This window comes from Syzygium oleosum, unplaced genomic scaffold (genome assembly GCF_021117445.2).
Source record: "Syzygium oleosum isolate NSW1041296 unplaced genomic scaffold, Sole_v2.1 Sole_v2.12, whole genome shotgun sequence".
Taxonomy (NCBI): domain Eukaryota; kingdom Viridiplantae; phylum Streptophyta; class Magnoliopsida; order Myrtales; family Myrtaceae; genus Syzygium; species Syzygium oleosum.
This window is the reverse complement of record NW_026607496.1, coordinates 950,024-967,702: the sequence shown is the minus strand read 5'-3', so window position 1 is coordinate 967,702 and position 17,679 is coordinate 950,024. Positions and strand designations below refer to the sequence as shown.

Sequence of the window (17,679 nt, the reverse complement as noted above, 5' to 3'; positions counted from 1 at the left end):
CCTGCATTTGTTGTGTTTGTCCGTCGGTCCCCGGACCCCCGGACCCCTGGACGGAGTCCATCCGATCGACTTCATGAGGAGGTTGTAGAAGTATGCAGTTATCTGCTATTGAAGCTATATTCCATGATTTGGCAAGACAGTATCTGTATATGCCCGCGGTGTCGATTTTGGTTCATTTACAGCATGCTGTGCAATCAAATATTACCAATGCGGACCACGCTTAACATTGTCTAAACTTATATAGTTTAGATATTAGAGGTAGCCAACAGCCCACATTTCGTAACTCGAAAAAGAATATAGCTGCTTTTGGATTAGTGGGTAGAAAACACTATTTCTGCACTTTTTAGACTATCTACGTGAACTTGTGGGGGAAAAAGTAAGTGAAAGTGGTACAGAAACAGAAAGAACAACCTGAAGATGGGAGTAGGTGAAGACGAGAATGGCATCGGAATTATGGCATAATCATTGTAGTGGATTGGCTTGTAAAACTATTCATCTAAGTCTACTGACATACCTAGCCGAGTCGCTATGCTTCGTGGTTTTGGCCGGGGGAGGTGGATTACGTCCAACCCATGAAATTCGACCCGACACAAGAAATTGCTTTATCAGGTTCAGTTTATTTCGCGAAAAATAAATGATTTGAAAAAAGAAAAATTATGTGAAAATAATCGCTCGTATTGCTTATGAGAACAAATATACGAAAAATATTTTCCTCGTCCACGAAAATGTTTAGAAATAAATTTTTTTGACAATGAAAAAATCTTTCATCGATTAATTATTTTAATTCAAGTCATTCATTTTTCGCGAGAAACGTAGCCCTATCGATTCTGGGCGCGGCCCAGCCCAGTGATATGGACACGAGCCCAGCCCACGGTCTCAGGTTTCCATTTATCTGAATAATAATCCTCTTTCCTTCACGGCTTTCTTCCATCCCATTCCATTTCGTCAGACCTCGAGAAAATCTCATCACCTCCTCTCCAAATCTTGCGATTCCGCTTCGCTCGCTAGGGTTTCAGATCTGCTTCTCGAGCTTCGTCCTCTGCCTCTGGTACGTCCCCCCCTCGACTTTCCCCTCCAAAGTCCGCTTCTTTCTACATGTTTGAATCCGATGCTCAACTGGGTTGCCGGTTTTAGGGTTTTTCCCGTCGCGTTTCGTTTCGAATCGATGGTTTTCGCTCCATTTTTTGATTAGATAACAAGTTCGTATGCATGTATCTATGCGATCGATGGTTCTTGGCTGTTTTTCAAGTGCTTCGTGGGTGTCTTTTCTTGATTTCATAGCCGTTGATTGTGGGTTCTTGTTTCGGGGACAGCTTTCGAAGCACGATCCACTTTACTTTGCATTTTTACTTGTTTGTTCATTGTTTGGATTGATTGATCTCGGCGAATGGTTTTTCGTGGGTTAATTGGCTGTGAGCTTGTTTCGTTCGTGCTTTAAGAATTTGGGGCGATCTTTTTTTTCTTCACTGCAGGCTGGAAAGAAATTGATTGGTGTCGGGTTTGGGTGATTTGGAGGATTCTGAACTGAGGAATTGTGCTCTGGGGGGATGTCGAGTAAGGAAGAACAGAAGGCTCAAGATGCTGCCGAGCGGATCAAGGCCGCTGCTCTGAGCGCCGCGAAGGGTCTTAGCCGCGCTCAGGCCGAGCGAGCTGCCACGGCCGCCGCACGTAATGTCAATGCTTATGGGCAAAAAGAGGAAGGGCCCAGTAGATGGCAGGAGAAAAGGGAAGCGAAGAGACAGATGTATTTGATGAGTACTGAGAAGGCCGTTAAACTGGGCGAACGGAAAGACTTGAAGGCTTCGGTCTCTACTATTGGTGGCTCGGCGCAATGCCAGAAGTGCTATCAGCCGGGACATTGGACTTACCAGTGCACCAATGAGCGCGTCTACATTTCACGACCGTCGAGGACCCAGCTGCTTAAGAATCCCAAATTGAACGCGGAAGCTCGGTTATCTTATGAGCAGGAAAATCCAGATATTAAGGAGGAGAAGACTGAGAAGCGCTCTAAGAAAAGTAAAAGGAAATACAAATCTGATTCGGATTCTGCTAGTGACAGTGAGGCTTCTGTTTTCGAGAGCGAGAGCGAGTCAGCATCTGGATCGGATCGCTCTTCCAGGGAGAGTAGTTCGGCTGACAGTTCATCATCTGATTCGGAGGAAGAGAGGAGGCGGCGGAGGAAGAAGAAGAAACAGAAGAGCAGGAGGCGTAGGCGGTACAGTTCATCGTCTGAGTCATCTGATTCTTACTCCGCTTCGGAATCGGATTCTGATGACAATAGCAGCCGAAGGAAGAGCAGACGGCACAGGAAAAGGCGCTGAAGGTGCAGTATGGATTAAGGGAGTTGTGCATGGCATAACTGTGGCATGCGATGTGATTATTTTCGAGTAAGCACAAGCTCCATTGGTCTCTTGACCATGGTTAATCTCATATCTCCTCTGGGGAGGCTCTGAAACGAGGTTTAGTAGATCCTGTGGACTGGGATGCTCTTAGATGCATAGGTATTTCCTTATATTTTGCTTATAGATCCGGTAGTTGATGGAAATGTTATTCTGGGATTGCTTGTAGTGAATTCCCGATACATCTTTTCCTGGTGTTTTCTTCTTGTTGTAAAATGTGAAGCAGGTATTTGCTTTATCTCAGAAGTACGATCTTTTTCTGGATTTTGGCAGTTCTACAACCTTTACCTGGTTTTGATGATTTGTTTCAGTTTCTGGTGATATTATTGACATTGTGGTTGCTGGTGCAGCATAGTCTCTGTTAGTTCTACTTATGACATATGCGAGACAACTACCGTTTATTATATCAGACCATCTTCTATCTTTTGTCGTGAACTTTTCTAGATTACTTGACCAACAGGAGTTTGTATGATTGATTGTGCAATCTTTCCATTAACACCAATCAGTTTCTTCTCTGACCAACGTTTTCGGATCTTCTCATCAAACATCGAGCCCCTCCCAATTTTTGCTCTTCATTCGGTTGTCTCCTCTTGAATTGCTTCATTGATTTCCCATGAAGTTACCGAGTTTGTTTGGACACGTATAAATACAGGGCATTGATAGTTGAGCATGAGATGATACTGGAATTCACATTGCCCTAGGCATTAAAAGAATCGTTTCAGTGGTTTATCAGGAGCAAAAGCATACAACAAGACGAGGAGGATGGCGAATAGATGTACTCTTTTTTTTGTTTTTTGGTCGAAAGATGTACTCTGATACCGTGATATTCTTCGACTCCTGATACGGTAATTTGGCTTTTCTCGCTGTAACCAAGAGAAAGCTCTAGGCATTGCTGGAGTATGCCGTTCACAGTGTGACTTTTCCTTTGATGAACATTAGTCTTTTACTACTAGTCTTGCACAACGGACACAAAATCAGTGGTTGATCTGAGTGTTCAGAGACTCATTATTTTAGTTGAAGGTCGTAAGTTTGATTCCCCGGACTATTTTTGAAATCTTGGTTAGTACATGAAGCGCGGACTTTGTCGCTTTGGTTTAGGTGTATCGATCATGGCTTCCTACTCGCATTGTGGTGGGATAGAGATGATGGGCTTGTCTAATGGATAGTGATGTAAAACTTGAAGTGGATTCTGTCTTTATCCACAAACACATGAGCTCAGGAAAAGAATTAGTTGTTGAAGGATGTGGATGATTCAAATTTAGATTTAGGTTTAGAATAGTGTGGAGATTTTAATCTTTCAATTTAAGATGAGAGAGATTCATGGATTACAAAAATTAACTGACTCATTAAAATATCCTTTTCACCATCATATCTAAAATTGGAATTTCAGGACCTCTTCAGTAGATCATGCAGACATGTCCTCCGTATTTTCAGACTTCGCTGCTCCCAAAAATTCGCTCTCCAAAGGAGACCTAAATGCCCTTCAACGAGCGCTTAACACAAGAGAGAGCGCAGTGACCTATCTCAATTTTGTTCATGAGTGTTCACCGAGGTAATATAGCCTTATAAAAAGTAATTACTTAAAATGTAGACAACAAAAAGTTCCACTGTATTTTGGCTTTTAAAATTGCCATTATACTCAATAGCAAGAACACATAATATAGTAGTATAGAAATGTAAACAAATAATACTACATGAATAAAATCTAAGTCAGCCAGCTTCGATTACTCATAACAGCCACAAATGACCATCATCATAAGGAAGTGTCAAGAGGACCCTTGCGCACAACATAACGGACTTGCAAAAGCCTCCCACAACAACTAGCAAGAAGAGCCGTGAACCGATTACTGAATAGTAAGTTTGAGTCTACATCATAACGTTTCCATTCGACGTCGAATTAACTCGATTTTTGCACCTACGAAGAGCCCGTGAACCGATTGTTGCAAAAATGCAATTCGATTATAAAAACAAAGTGTCGGGATAGCGAATTTTCTATAATTGGACCTAAAGAACGGTCATGAGATTTTCTTTGTTAAAAATATGATCCCCATGATCAACCTAATTATATACATGATTAGAAAGCTCTAAACTTTACGACGTCAAGCATTTCAAATCATTTTACATTAAAATTTGTTTTTCTGTCTCGAACTAATAAATGTCTAAGGTGGCACACCACAGGTCGGAGTACTCCAGCCATTTAAGGAGAATGATAGTGAGAGAAAATGAAACAGAGAGCAATTCAGAGAGAAAGGTGAGAAGAGACACAATTGTGTAGCATGCCGATATAAATCATGCCGTAGTTGACAATCTTGTTGATCCTCCTGATGCTGTGCGTGACCGCTTCAACCCAAGCTTGGAAAACTACTATACCTGCCTACTTGATAGTAGCGGTAGCGAGCCGAAGCAAACGTAATGTTTACTTTCACCATCCATCCCTTAAGTTCTTTCTCGTTGTTTTTTTTTCTTCCTCGGAGGGAAGGAATATGTGGACAGGAGATCCTCACCATATATGGGATTGTTGTCTCTGCTTGAACCTTCTAAGAACCTGCTCAGCACTAACTCTCGTATTAGTTAAAGCCGAAAAATAAAATAAATAAACAAATAAATAAATCAATAATGATGCTTGGTTAATGGGAGAATTCACTATCTAAGATCACGAATATGACTCGGCCTTCATAAATCTATTGTACGACAGTCAGTTCAGTCCTAAATTTTTCAATTTGATCAAATTTAATTCTAAATATTTTGACAATATCTCAATATAGTTGTTCCTATCAATTTTTGCTAGTGTGTTGGTCACTTTAGTATAATGTTTGCATTATCCCCTAGCAACTTTGCGTTGGACTCAAATTATACATGTGGCGAGTGATTGGACTCATTCTGACGTGCGCACCACCCTTAACCACAAAAAATGGTCGTTTTCTTCCGAGCAAAACAGGCCATAAAAAGAGAAAAAGGCCCGACAAGGTACAGACTTGGTGAAAAAGTCGGAAAAGCAGGGATATATGCTTCCCTCCTCCCTTTTGGTTTTTACTACATTATAATTATTCCTGCTCTAAAAAGTGATTTTTTCCACGAATGAGGAACTGTTCAAAATTCACTGATTATTGAGTGAAATATAAAGTTTTCAAATGGCATTGTGCGATGTAATGACTAAAGTCCAGAACATAATTACACCGGATACATGGGTTTCCACAAGCATGATATCTAATGGCGCTTACAATGTCCGCAATAACTTAGCAACTTGTAGGTGAGAACAGAGTAGAGAATAGAGATAGGGCAATGGCAATGGGAGAAGTGAACAAAGCATAGTGGTTAGTTGTCAGTTTTAATCTGCCGCTTTGTACTAACAACTAAACTCTAAAGAAAGAAATTTCGACAAAAAAAGAACCACTCTAAAAGAAAGAAACAATAAAAAAAAAGAAAACTAACTAACTAATTGGATAATAGGAGTGCTCTTGGAAAAGTTTTTGAAAAAAAATAATATTTTACTCAAATTTGGCCAAATTTTGACCGGATATAAAGTTTTGTCCAACATCTTATTAACTCGATTTTTGTACCTACGGAAAGTTCATAGCTCAATTGTTACAATATTACATTTTGGTTTTCAAAAGATGATATTCGGATCACAAATTTTCAAAAAATCAGACCATAGGACCGGCATGATATTTTTTCTATTAAAATTTGGATTGCCACGATTGACCTTATAATAGAATAATAGTTTTCATTAGAATACATTTTAAAGATGGCTAATAATTCGTTGTGGGCATCAAACCCAAAACTCTTAAATAGGGGTCGATGTTTGTTTAAATTTTCTAGCTCTCTCAAGGGTGCTATTTTCGCCAATCGTAATAAGCAATGTTAAGAAGATCTTGCCCATAGAGTCCATTGCCGGGATGGTGGTCATTGTGGACCCGACTTCGTCGTTCAAAAAGATATCATAGTCATTGTGACATTCCAAAATTTCTACATTTTTATTCAATTTTCTACATTAGTCGATAGGATGTAAATAATAATTAATTCACTTGGATTGTTGTATGACATTTTTGAAAATTTAATTAGGTCACTAAATTTGTTACATGTAGATAATTAAAAAGATACTTTTCACACAATCATAGCAGTTTGATGTTAATTCATACGCCTTTCTGAATTTAAATTGAAATAGAAAAACTTATACATATTAAGATTTAGATATAATTATGGTAAGATGTAATTTATAAAGAAACACTTAAAACATATTAAGATTTTACTTCTCAAAAGATTGGGTCTAATCAAGAGATGAATTTAGATTTTAGTGGAATAAAAAAGTTATAACTTACTAGAGATAACAAAGGTTTAAATTTAAATTTTGGAAAGTGTTAGAGATCTAAAAAATCACGTTTTTTAAAGTGTTAGTGATCATTTTACTTTTGAATTACAATACAAATATAATTCACCATTTTCATGGAATTTATTATAAATGTGTTTTATTGAGATCAAGTTTATTGAAAAGATAGTTTCAACATCAAACTATGAGTTTAAGATTCATTGAAAAAAAATGGGATGAGATCATAATTTAAAAATAAATTGAATATCTATCACTTCATATCATGATCCTTAAATCTCTACCATTATTCAAACTTAAAATATTTTAATCTTTTCTTGTGAGTTAAATCAAGAAAGATTGAATTCATCTCTCAAATTAGACCAATCTTTAATAAAATACTTTTCCAAATGTTCAAGTTATCATTGTTACCGTAAAATGCGTGTTCCCTTTTGCTAATTATTTTTGAAGAAGGAAAACCGTAATTCATGTGTGATTTGAGGAAAAAAATATAAATTGTTTCTAGGTGAGCAATACCCATTTTTCTTACATTTAGGCTCCGTTTGTTTCGCGGATAATGTGACATTTTTGGAATATATTTTCCAGAAAGCCATTTTTTAGTAAAATGATAATATTTTCCGGTGTTTGATCGAAACATGAAAATGAACTAGAAAATATTTTTCGCCATTTGATATGAAAAATTTGATTTGATTTTCCTGGGAAAAATTACCAAAAAATTTGAATTTTTAATTATTTTTTCTTTTTCTTATTCTTTTTTATTTTATTTTTTATTCTTTTTCCTTTGCTGATAGCCTGCCACGCGACGGTCTACGACTGGCCACAGGCGAGGGATGAGCTCGCCCAATTTTGATGAGGCGAGCCTAGCCAAATGACCGAGCTCAAGGTCTTGCGAGTCTTGGCAAGGTCAAGCTCACCGCGGCTCACGACGAATCCGGCAAGGTGGAGCCTCGCCCGAGGCCGTCTTGGCGTGGCTTGCTGGACTCTGGTGAGTGCGAGTCTCGCCGGCCTTGGGCGAGCTCGTCCCTCGCTTGTGGCTGGTCGCGAGCTGTCGATCAAGGAAGAAGGAAAAAAAAAAGAAAGAAACGAAAAAATAAACAAAGAAAAAGAAAAAGAAAAAGAAATTTTGTTTTTTTTTAAAAATATTTTTATAAGAAACAATGTTTAATTAATGAAGGACTTGAGCTCGAGCGCCTACGACCTGTGTTTGGCCTTTGTGAACCCAGGCTTGAGTGTCGGAAACCAGAGCTCGAGCATCGAGGACACAAGCACGACATTTATGGACACGGGCTCGGGTGTTGGGACATTTGGCATTGGCACTAAGGCTTCGTGCCAGCCTTGAAGGACCCTGGCATCGAGACCCAGGCTCAGCTTCGATGGACCCAGGCCCGGGCGCCAGAGACTTGATCCTGAACGCTGGGGACCAGAGAACCAACTTGGGATTTCCGTGCCCAAGCGTAGAGTTTTGGGTTGAAGGGCCGATACCTAATCATATTTTGGAAAAATGCTTTCTGGTTTTTCAAAGAGGAAATAATTTTCCTGAATTTAAACATAAGTTTTTCGATAACTCATTTTCCTAAGCGAATCAATGCTAGAAAATGTTTCTTTGGAAAATGTTTTCCGCAAAGCAAACGGATGCTTAGAATTTAGAATCCACGAGAGATTTATGAGATAAATGAAAGTTATATAGACACTTTTTAAAATTATTATTTTGTCTACTAAATAACACTGCATTTGATATTTACTCATGATCTATAATTTGAATTTCGTGTATAAATTTTAAGATTCGTGAACATTTGATTGAACTCTCGTCCTCTTCTCAGACGCTCACTGCTCAACCTAAACCTCACCATCAGGATTGAAGGTCAATCAGAATATTCAATGGAGGTACGTTTTATAAATACTTGAATTTTAGCAAAAAGTTATGTTTTTGTATACAGCCCAATCTTTGTTTACTGTGTGTTCATATGATTCTGTTTGTGTTGGTCCTGGTCATTCAATTTCATGTTTGCATATCTGAAGTTTTTCGACATTGTCGTGTCGTGTTTCACCTAGATCATCGATGACTCGACTGCGTAAAAAACTCAGAATCGGATATCAAAACATGATTTTGTTGTGAACTGGGCAATCCCGGCATCGACGAGAGGAAGAGAAAAGTCGGAGGAGGAAGAGATGACTGAGGTGCGCGAAGAGAAGACCGACGGGTGTGACAAGGGGAGTAAAAGGAAGCAGCAATCCGAATCCGGTACCGACTCTCCTAGCATTAGTGAGTCGGGATGAGGCGAACCTTCTTCCACGGAGAGTAGCTCGAGCAAGAGGTGCAGGAGGGAATGCTCGTCCTGCGAGCCATCCGATTCCAAATCAGCTTCAGAGGAGAGTAGCTCGAGCAACGGTTCCTCGTCAGACTTAGGGGACGAGACGCGGCGACAGAGTCTCGTTCAGCACAGCTCAATGTCCTTGGAGTCGCCCGATCCTCACGTGGCCTTGGAATCGATTCCTGGGGAGAGTGGCTCGAGCGAAACATCCCCCTCTAATTCAGAGGAGGAGACACCATCCTCTGTCTCGACGATCCAATCGGTTTCCAGGAAGAGTAGTAGTTCAGGTTCGAGCTCGAGCGGCGGCTTCTCATCTGATTGCGGCGACGGACACTCGGCCAGCACAGTCCCTCCTATTCTTCCGATCCCGAATCCGATTCGGGATCGGAACAGCATGTTTTGGTGGTGTTTTCGTCAATCTTTCTTTCTCTAATCCTATTCTTTCTTTTCCAATGTTCGCTGATTTTAGCATAATTTAGACTCTTATTTTCATACCTTCTTCCGGAACCGACACATCAACCAATCTTCCAAATGTCCTAGTAATTGAAATTTAAAATTCGCCTCTTTTTAAGGATTGATACTACGAAAAAATCCCGCTAACTTAAATCTAAGTCACTTTTTCTTGTAACTAATATTTGTACGGCAAAGAATCCCAAATTAGTCCGTCCAATATCCTCGGTGGAATCACATGTCTAGCAGACAACTTGGATGATCGGCATGTAATGTGGTTCATATCATGGAAAAATTAGGAGTTTTAATAGATTTTTAAAAGGCAAAATTAGTAGATTTGACTAAGTTTTTTTAGATCGGCTTTCCAAAACAATTGTGATATGCCATCATCTGAATTTTATTTTGCGGGATATTGGATGGAAGCTAAGGGTTCTCACGGGTGTATAAATTTGTGATATTTATGTGATTTCGGGTACCAATTTAGAATTTTAAATGATGTTAACCAATCTCTCTTTTGTGCTTAGCATTTAAAAGAAAAAGTGGGAAGATTCGGATATCTTGTTTCAGATGCCTTTTCAATCTTGAATTTAACATCAACATCCAATGCCCGACTAACAAAAAAGAAGTAAAACATCGCCGTCGCCACCGTTCCATCTTTCACCGAAGCCGCCGCCCCTGCTCGCAATAATGACAATGGAGCCAAGCGAATTCATACTCAAACACATGCACGTGTTTTGACTTTTCATCAAAGCGATTCACACCCCAACTTTCCTCCCTACTTTTTCCAAGGATCGGCCAGACGACAATCCATGGTGACGTGCTATGCCATTGCAAAGACTTTGTAGCCGTGTCGTTTTCGGGTGCGTCGGATCATCTTCTTTTGTAAACGGGCGAGGTCGCGTCGGGAATGGGGGAACCTCCTAGGCGGCTCTAGGAGTTTGGCATATCTCCACTGTCCTGGAAAAGAGGCATGGTTCATTGAAGCCCCTTATCTGGCAGAGAAGAGGGCGATTGTTTAACGACGTTTACTCGCTCGAGACGTAGTTTCTGCATAATCGAATTCGATGACACTAAGTCTGAATCTAGATAACTCGAGAGCGACGTTCGTGAGTCGATGGTTTGGAAAGCGTAAAAAAGAGGGAGGATAGAAGATAAGCATGGCTTGAATCAGTCAAAACTGTGGACTTTTTCAACTCCTTGCTAAGAACAAACACCTCAGACAGACAATTAGGCCACTACAGTGATTTGGCTCCTTATAAATAAAGAGTTGCTATAGTTCTAGTTCAGACCATAATCCATCATCCTAAAGTTTCTTCCTAGCGTTTTTTCTCTATCGCTTCATATGGCTAAAATTATCTCCATGACGGGCGGTCGCTTATCGGCTCCTACCGTTTGTCTTCTGGGACTTCTGATAGCGAACCTTTGCATGTCAGGTACAGTAACGAACGCTATCATATTTGATGTCGGTTTGGATGAATACCGTATGGTGTAGGCGCAATATCTGTTGTCCATATTTCCTCTTGCAAAAGCATCCTATGATTTCATCGTTTTGAAGTAGCGCATATATTTGTGTTTGTGGTGATCTTGGTGAATGCATCCATTTTACCACATGCTCTCCACGTGCGAATTCTCAATTTGACCCGATTCCATCGACACATCTGGTTCTAATGCTCGAAAAGCTGGTTTCGATTTGCCGAGCTGAACTCTAGAGCATCCCGATGTTTTTCAGTCAGCATCGGAGCAATTCGATTTCGTTAAATGAAGTGCTTAAATTCTGAACACCGAGACAATGACACAATGGACTGATTCTCCTACTAAAACCAAACTTAGCCATCACTTGCTGAAGTCATTTCCGATGAGGCATAAATTGAGGATGGCAATACCCAATTGCGCGTCGTAAACTTTCTGATCTTCTCTTTCGCAGCTAAGCTTCTGCATTTTGCATGCAGGTGTGCAATCTATAGGAGTTTGCTATGGGATGCTCGGGAACAACCTACCGCCCGCATCAGAAGTCGTCGTCCTCTACAAGTCTCACGGCATCAAGCAGATGAGACTCTACGACCCTAATCAAGCAGCTCTTCAAGCCCTGAGAGGCTCGGGCATCGAGCTCATCCTAGGCGTCCCGAACTCGGACCTCCAGGCCCTAGCTTCTAACCCCGCCAACGCGAACTCGTGGGTACAGAGGAACGTGAAGAATTTCTCGCCAGGCGTCAACTTCCGCTACGTCGCCGTTGGCAACGAGGTGAGCCCCGTCAACGGAGGCACCGCACAGTACGCCAAATTCGTTCTCCCTGCAATGCGGAACATACAGGCCGCACTCAGATCGTCTGGCCTGCAAAACCAAATCAAAGTCTCCACTGCGATCGACATGACTCTAATAGGGAATTCCTACCCTCCATCCCAAGGTGCATTTAGAGGGGACGTGAGGTCCTACTTGGACCCAATCATCAGTTTCCTGGTGAGCGTCAACTCTCCATTGCTAGCCAACATCTACACCTACTTCAGCTACGTCGGTAACCCCAAGGACATTAGCTTGCCCTACGCTCTATTCACTTCGCCGTCGGTTGTTGTCCGAGACGGATCCCGCGAGTACCAGAACCTGTTCGACGCGATGCTGGACGCGCTCTACTCCGCGCTGGAGAGGGCTGGTGGGGCCGCCCTGCAGGTGGTGGTCTCAGAGAGCGGGTGGCCATCCGCGGGCGCGTTTGCGGCGACGGTTGACAACGCGAGGACGTACAACGGGAATCTGATCAGGCATGTGAAAGGCGGCACGCCGAAGAGGCCGAACAGGGCGATAGAGACCTACATATTCGCCCTGTTCGATGAGAACCAGAAGCAGCCGGAGCTAGAGAAGCACTTTGGGCTGTTCTTCCCTAACAAGCAGCCGAAGTACCCACTTAACTTTGCACAGGGAAGGATCTGGGATGCGTATCACAATGTCACAACTCCTTTGAAAAGCGACATGTAAGTAGATGGGGAGCTTCTTGTATCTCCCTAGAACATCTGGAAATAAAGAGAATCTCTGGTTTGTGTTGTAACTTCAAGAGCTGTGAAAATTGTTCCTCATGCTCATGCTTGGTGGAATTAAACTGCTCCAAGTAATAAAAGTATGGAAAATTATCAAAACAGTCATAAACTCATTATAATTGTTCTAATTCAGTCATAATTTTTTTTCACCAATTGAGTCCTAAAAAATCATTTTGCACTTGTGCCAATTTAATCTATTCAGCCAATTTAGGCAGGAAATCGTTAACATAAACGGCTGAGCCTAATTTCCTAAAAAACTCTCAATTGTAGGTTGAGTCCCAAATTTGCCATGAACTTTTTTTTATCTAAAAAAAACTCAAAACTTTAGGTCTAGTCTCAAATCTGTCAAGAACTTTTTTTTTGTCTCAGAAAAAGCCCTAAACTTTAATTCCAGTCCCAAATCTGCCCCAAATTTTGTATTGTGTAAAAAAATCACCAAAATTTAATTTATTTTCAAAAATATACCCCGTGATCCCAACTCGACGTGGCACTTCCACGTCGATAATAAATTCACATCAACAGAGTAACGGGGCTTCTTTTTAGACAAAGCAAAGTTCGGGGCAAATTTGGATTGAACCTAAAAATTGGGTTTTTTTTTAAATAAAAAAAAGTTTTTTGGGGTGGATTTGTTATCGTCCCTAACTTTCATATCCTAGAATAGTTTTATTTTGGAGAATTTTAATAATTTTTATTGGGTTAGGTTTGTTATCAAAGTGGAAATGCGACGTCGGTGTGTATCTATTACCCCATTACTTTGCTGATGTGGATTTGTTATCGACGTGGAAGTGCGACGTTAAGTTGGGACTGGATCATGAGGTATATTTTTGAAAATAAATTGAAATTTGCTGATTTTTTTTTTACAAAAAACAAAATTTAGGGTAGATTTGGGATTGAACTTAAAGTTTGAGGTTTTTTCTGAGATAAAAGAAAGTTCAGGGTAGATTTGGGACTGGACCTAAAGTTTGATATTTTTTCTGAGACAAAAAAAAATTCGGGACAGATTTGAGACTTGACCTAAAGTTGGGTTTTTTTTAGGGAATTCACTAATGTAGATAATTTTTAATAGGTTTGGACTTATTTTAATAATTTTCTCAATGATTCAAAAAAAAAAAAAAACTGAGAAATTGTGGCTGCTGGGATTCGAGCCCAGGTCTCCACGGCCACAACGTGGAATTCTTACCACTAAACTACAGCCACATTTGATTACAAAGATTTGCAGAAAATTTTATATATAGGAAAAAACTTGTAATAACAGAGCCTGTTCTACCCCATAAAGCTTTGTGCTTTAACTTTATAGATAGAGAAAGTGAAGGTAAGCTGATGCATTGAACGCACAGGACACTAAGACAAAACTTCACCACACCGAACGTGACCACACAGTCCAGAAATATGTACAAGATCGATCAACATTGTGATCTTAGCCACCCCATGGCCATGCCCTCCTTTGAAAGCTCAGGAAGCTACACACATGGTGAGTTCATCCGCGACTCATGTTCCAAAACTCCACCTCGTGCTCGAGCACGCGGAAAAACACGGCTTGGGCTTTCTTGAGTTCCTCATTGGTAGCCCTCAGCAGCCGGCGGTCCGCGATCTTTTGGAGTGACCGGCAGTACTGGCCAAAACCTTCGTTCCCCCATCTTCGGCACGTCTCGGCAAGTTCCGGTGGAGTCCTAGAGCCCTCTTCGAGGCAGTAGGCAAAGCTCTGTTGGTAGACGAGCTCGATAGCCCAAAGCGCGGTTACTGCTACCGTGTACTCGACGTCCGGTCCCATCAAACTCTCCAAAAACCTGTTGCAGCAACGTCAGTGTCTTAATATCACAGATCTTAAAATCGTGCTATAGATCTCGAGAGCTCTTAATTTCAAAGCTCAAGAGTGTTTTGCGCGATGACCCACCTGCAGTAGTCTTCGTTCACCTTCTGAGGGGCAATGGAAGACAGTACAACGCCCCATTTGGAGGCTTCTTTCTTGAACCATGCAATCTCGTCGTTTAGAGCAGCCAAGCCGCTTAGTAAGACTTCCATGTCGGAGTTATCGTCGGACTCCCGGCAAGCCTTCAGTAACACGCTTGATACAAAAGGAACAAAAGCTCTAACAAACAAGTAATCCTGTCCCTGCATTTTTATCCAATCCAACTCAACAACTTAAAAGTTTTTCAACTGGTAAAATTGTGAAGGAAACACAGCAACTGTGCTTCAGTTCTGCAACTTCATTGACACAATAAAGAAACAAGTCGGCCGTTCTTCTCTAAAGTCTCGCATTAGAACAAGCGCATATTCTGGTGCATTAGAATTTTCCTCAAGATTCTCAAGTCATACATTGCAAATTCTCACGGACAGTTCCATTATCGTCTGGCTTTAAGCAACGAAAAACTACTATATTACAGCTAAGTACCAACAGATTAGGATGAAATGTAAGATCTTTCCATGTCCTTCCACGGAAATCAAGCACTTCTCTGAATTTGATTATGCAACTGTTTGTTCCAAAAGCAAAGCTTAAGCAGGCTCGGTCATGGAGTTGTGATGTCAACAATCAACACCGAATTGACAATCGGTCAGGCCGCCTAGCTCTGGTCATGACTCGTGTCGAAACAAGTTTCGGCCGTTTCCTCATAGCTTGTCAAAACAAGGAAGAAACACATATCATTCTCCTAACCACAAGAAATCGGAGCCATCTCGCAATTCCTCTGCTATTTAATAGAGTACATAGAATCCTAACCTGAAGTCTAACAAAAAAGAACCATCGGCACATCTAATCCGAATCATCCAGTATCCATGTAAGAGCGATTTTCGTCTAATCTACGAAAATCCCACTAACTTGTCCAAACTATTACACCTCTCCGCACATACCTTTCCTGTCCCAAGTACGCCAAAAGTTCATATCTTTCGCCTCAACTAGCATTCATCAACAAATTATCAAGAAAATCTGACCCAAAAGCTCAAAGTCAGAACATCACCAATGCATGAATGAATGGATGAATGGTTAAAAGTGGGTATTCGAGATAAGACAGCGGTCAAAGTCGCTAACTTGTCCGAACTATTACACCTCTCTGCACACTCTGCACACACCTTTCCTGTCCCAAGGACGCCCAAAGTTCACACCTTTCGCCTCAACAAGCATTCATCAACAAATTATCAAGAAAATCTGACCCAAAAGCTCAAAGTCAGAACATCACCAATGCATGAATGAATGGATGAATGGTTAAAAGTGGGTATTCGAGATAAGACAGCGGTCAAAGTCACTAACTTGTCCGAACTATTACACCTCTCCGCACACACCTTTCCTGTCCCAAGGACGCCAAAAGTTCACACCTCTCGCCTCACGAAGCATTCGTCAACGAATTATCAAGAAAATCCGACCCAAAAGCTCAAAGCCAGAACATCACCAACGCATGAATGAATGGTCAAAAGTGGGGTATTCGAGATAAGACAGCGGGCAAAGCGCGATTTCTACAGAGACGAAGCGAATGAAGAAGCACGGATGCAGCAGCCCGTACCAGCCACCGTTTGAAGGAGCTGAGGTCGATGGACCCATCTCGGATGCTGAGGATCATGGGGTGCCTGGTGGCCGCGGTGTACATCAGGGGGTCCTTCTTCAGCCACGTCGCCGTCGTCCCCTCCACCTCCGCCACCTGCTCCAGCCCCGCCTCCATGGCTCCCTTTCTCCCCACCTCGGTCTCTGTCGGTCTCTCGGCTTCTTCGACTTACCGTACCGTTCCATAAAAATTGGATCGTTGTAGGCTTCTTGGACCGCTTGGGGGCTCGGACACTACGGATTTTGCTGGCACATACGTGGCAATCTACGCCGTTTTCCTTAGCAATACTTGTATGATCCGTACACGTGAGTTCGGTTGCTTCCCAGCCGTTCGATCATGCAAATTTCACGTGAGAATCATATAATCAATGTGTACGCATGAGCTCGGTTGCTTGCCACCCATTCGATCGTGCAAATCTCACGTGTGAACCACATGGTCGGCAAATTAGATCGGTCGGGTGCATATGATTCGGTCGTGGCCGTTAAACGATGCGAGCCCTATAAGAAGTTTGACCGAAAGGATTTAACGATTGAGACTAAGGAGACGATTAAAGTTGTAAATGTAAAGTGAGCATTTTAATAAGGATAATGACATAAATGATTTTTTGAACTTTGACTTAACGTGTAATGTTGTCTCTAAATTTTAAATTTGTTTAATGTGGTTCCTGAATTTTTAATTTGTTCAATGTAATTTCCGGACTTTAGGTACATGTTTAATTGAATATTTTTGAATATATACCAAAAGTCCAGGGATCACGTTGAACAAATTAAAAGTTTAGAAACTATATTACACATTGGGTTAAAATTTAGGGACCAAATTAAACAAATTGAACGTTCAAATATCACATTATACAATTGAGTTGTTAAAGTTGACAAACTATTTGTTTCATTTTCTCTATTTTAATTTAAAGCAAGATTCTACACTTTTCTCGGATTTACAAATGCCTACGTGGTCGGCAAGAGCTCCAAAATAAAGATGATAACGAAGCACAAACGGTTCAGAGGGGAGGGAATTTCTAGGCCTCAGATTTGGCTCCCGTTGAATCTTTTCTCTCTGTTTTGGAATTTTAGAAATATCAAGAATCAAGTATGTATGACATACCAAAAAAGTAATAACTATGTCTCAAATCGAATGTTTAGAATGCGAGTGCGAAACTCTTATGGTAATGCATAGGAGGAGTTGCTGACATTGATCAAATAACACAGTTGATGTAATGACTCGGTGGTGGAATTTTACACAAACCGGTTTCCGATCATAAGGTGTAGGATTGGTGAAGTCACGGAAGAGATTTTCTGGTTTAGTGACGGTAAAGCTAGTGCAGAAAATGGTTACTTGCAACTGAAGGAAGCCGGTCGAGCTTAGGAACTGGTAGCAGTTCAGCATTGAGAAGGGAAAAACAGCAATACCCAGTGGACAATGAGCTGCTAAAGGTTACTGTTTGTGATGGCCCTGAACAGATTCGATGAAACTAGGTGTTTGTGATATGAATTGAGCAGAGAAATGAAGGGTGAACTGTACCGGATTCTGTCGACATTCTTTCCTCGTATGCATCGCACAGATCAGCAAGAAAAGCGTTCTTGTATGACCACAGTTGCATTTTATTTGATGATGGTGGTGGAAATGTTCTATGTTGG

General features: G+C 41.2%; 3 protein-coding genes and 1 non-coding gene across 4 annotated transcripts; 2 read left to right on the top strand and 2 right to left on the bottom strand.

Moving 5' to 3' along the window:
• The first annotated feature begins 901 nt into the window (after positions 1-901).
• LOC130139549 (uncharacterized) lies at positions 902-2,663 on the top strand. Its single transcript, XM_056316754.1, has 2 exons — positions 902-1,048; positions 1,473-2,663. The coding sequence occupies exon 2, from the start codon at positions 1,548-1,550 to the stop codon at positions 2,319-2,321; it is 774 nt and encodes a 257-aa protein (XP_056172729.1). The 5' UTR covers positions 902-1,048; positions 1,473-1,547; the 3' UTR covers positions 2,322-2,663.
• Positions 2,664-10,783: 8,120 nt separating this feature from the next.
• LOC130139411 (lichenase-like) lies at positions 10,784-12,611 on the top strand. The gene is made up of 2 exons (XM_056316310.1): positions 10,784-10,918; positions 11,435-12,611. Exons 1-2 carry the CDS (start codon positions 10,828-10,830, stop codon positions 12,451-12,453), a joined length of 1,110 nt encoding a protein of 369 aa, XP_056172285.1. The 5' UTR covers positions 10,784-10,827; the 3' UTR covers positions 12,454-12,611.
• A 1,026-nt stretch (positions 12,612-13,637) lies between these two features.
• TRNAH-GUG (transfer RNA histidin (anticodon GUG)) lies at positions 13,638-13,709 on the bottom strand. The gene has a single exon. It is a non-coding gene; the product is annotated as a tRNA-His (tRNA).
• A 152-nt stretch (positions 13,710-13,861) lies between these two features.
• LOC130139479 (probable bifunctional TENA-E protein) lies at positions 13,862-16,261 on the bottom strand. Its single transcript, XM_056316578.1, has 3 exons — positions 16,007-16,261; positions 14,407-14,624; positions 13,862-14,299 (listed from the first exon to the last, which is right to left on the bottom strand). The coding sequence occupies exons 1-3, from the start codon at positions 16,160-16,162 to the stop codon at positions 13,990-13,992; spliced, it is 684 nt and encodes a 227-aa protein (XP_056172553.1). The 5' UTR covers positions 16,163-16,261; the 3' UTR covers positions 13,862-13,989.
• Between the last annotated feature and the right edge of the window lie 1,418 nt (positions 16,262-17,679).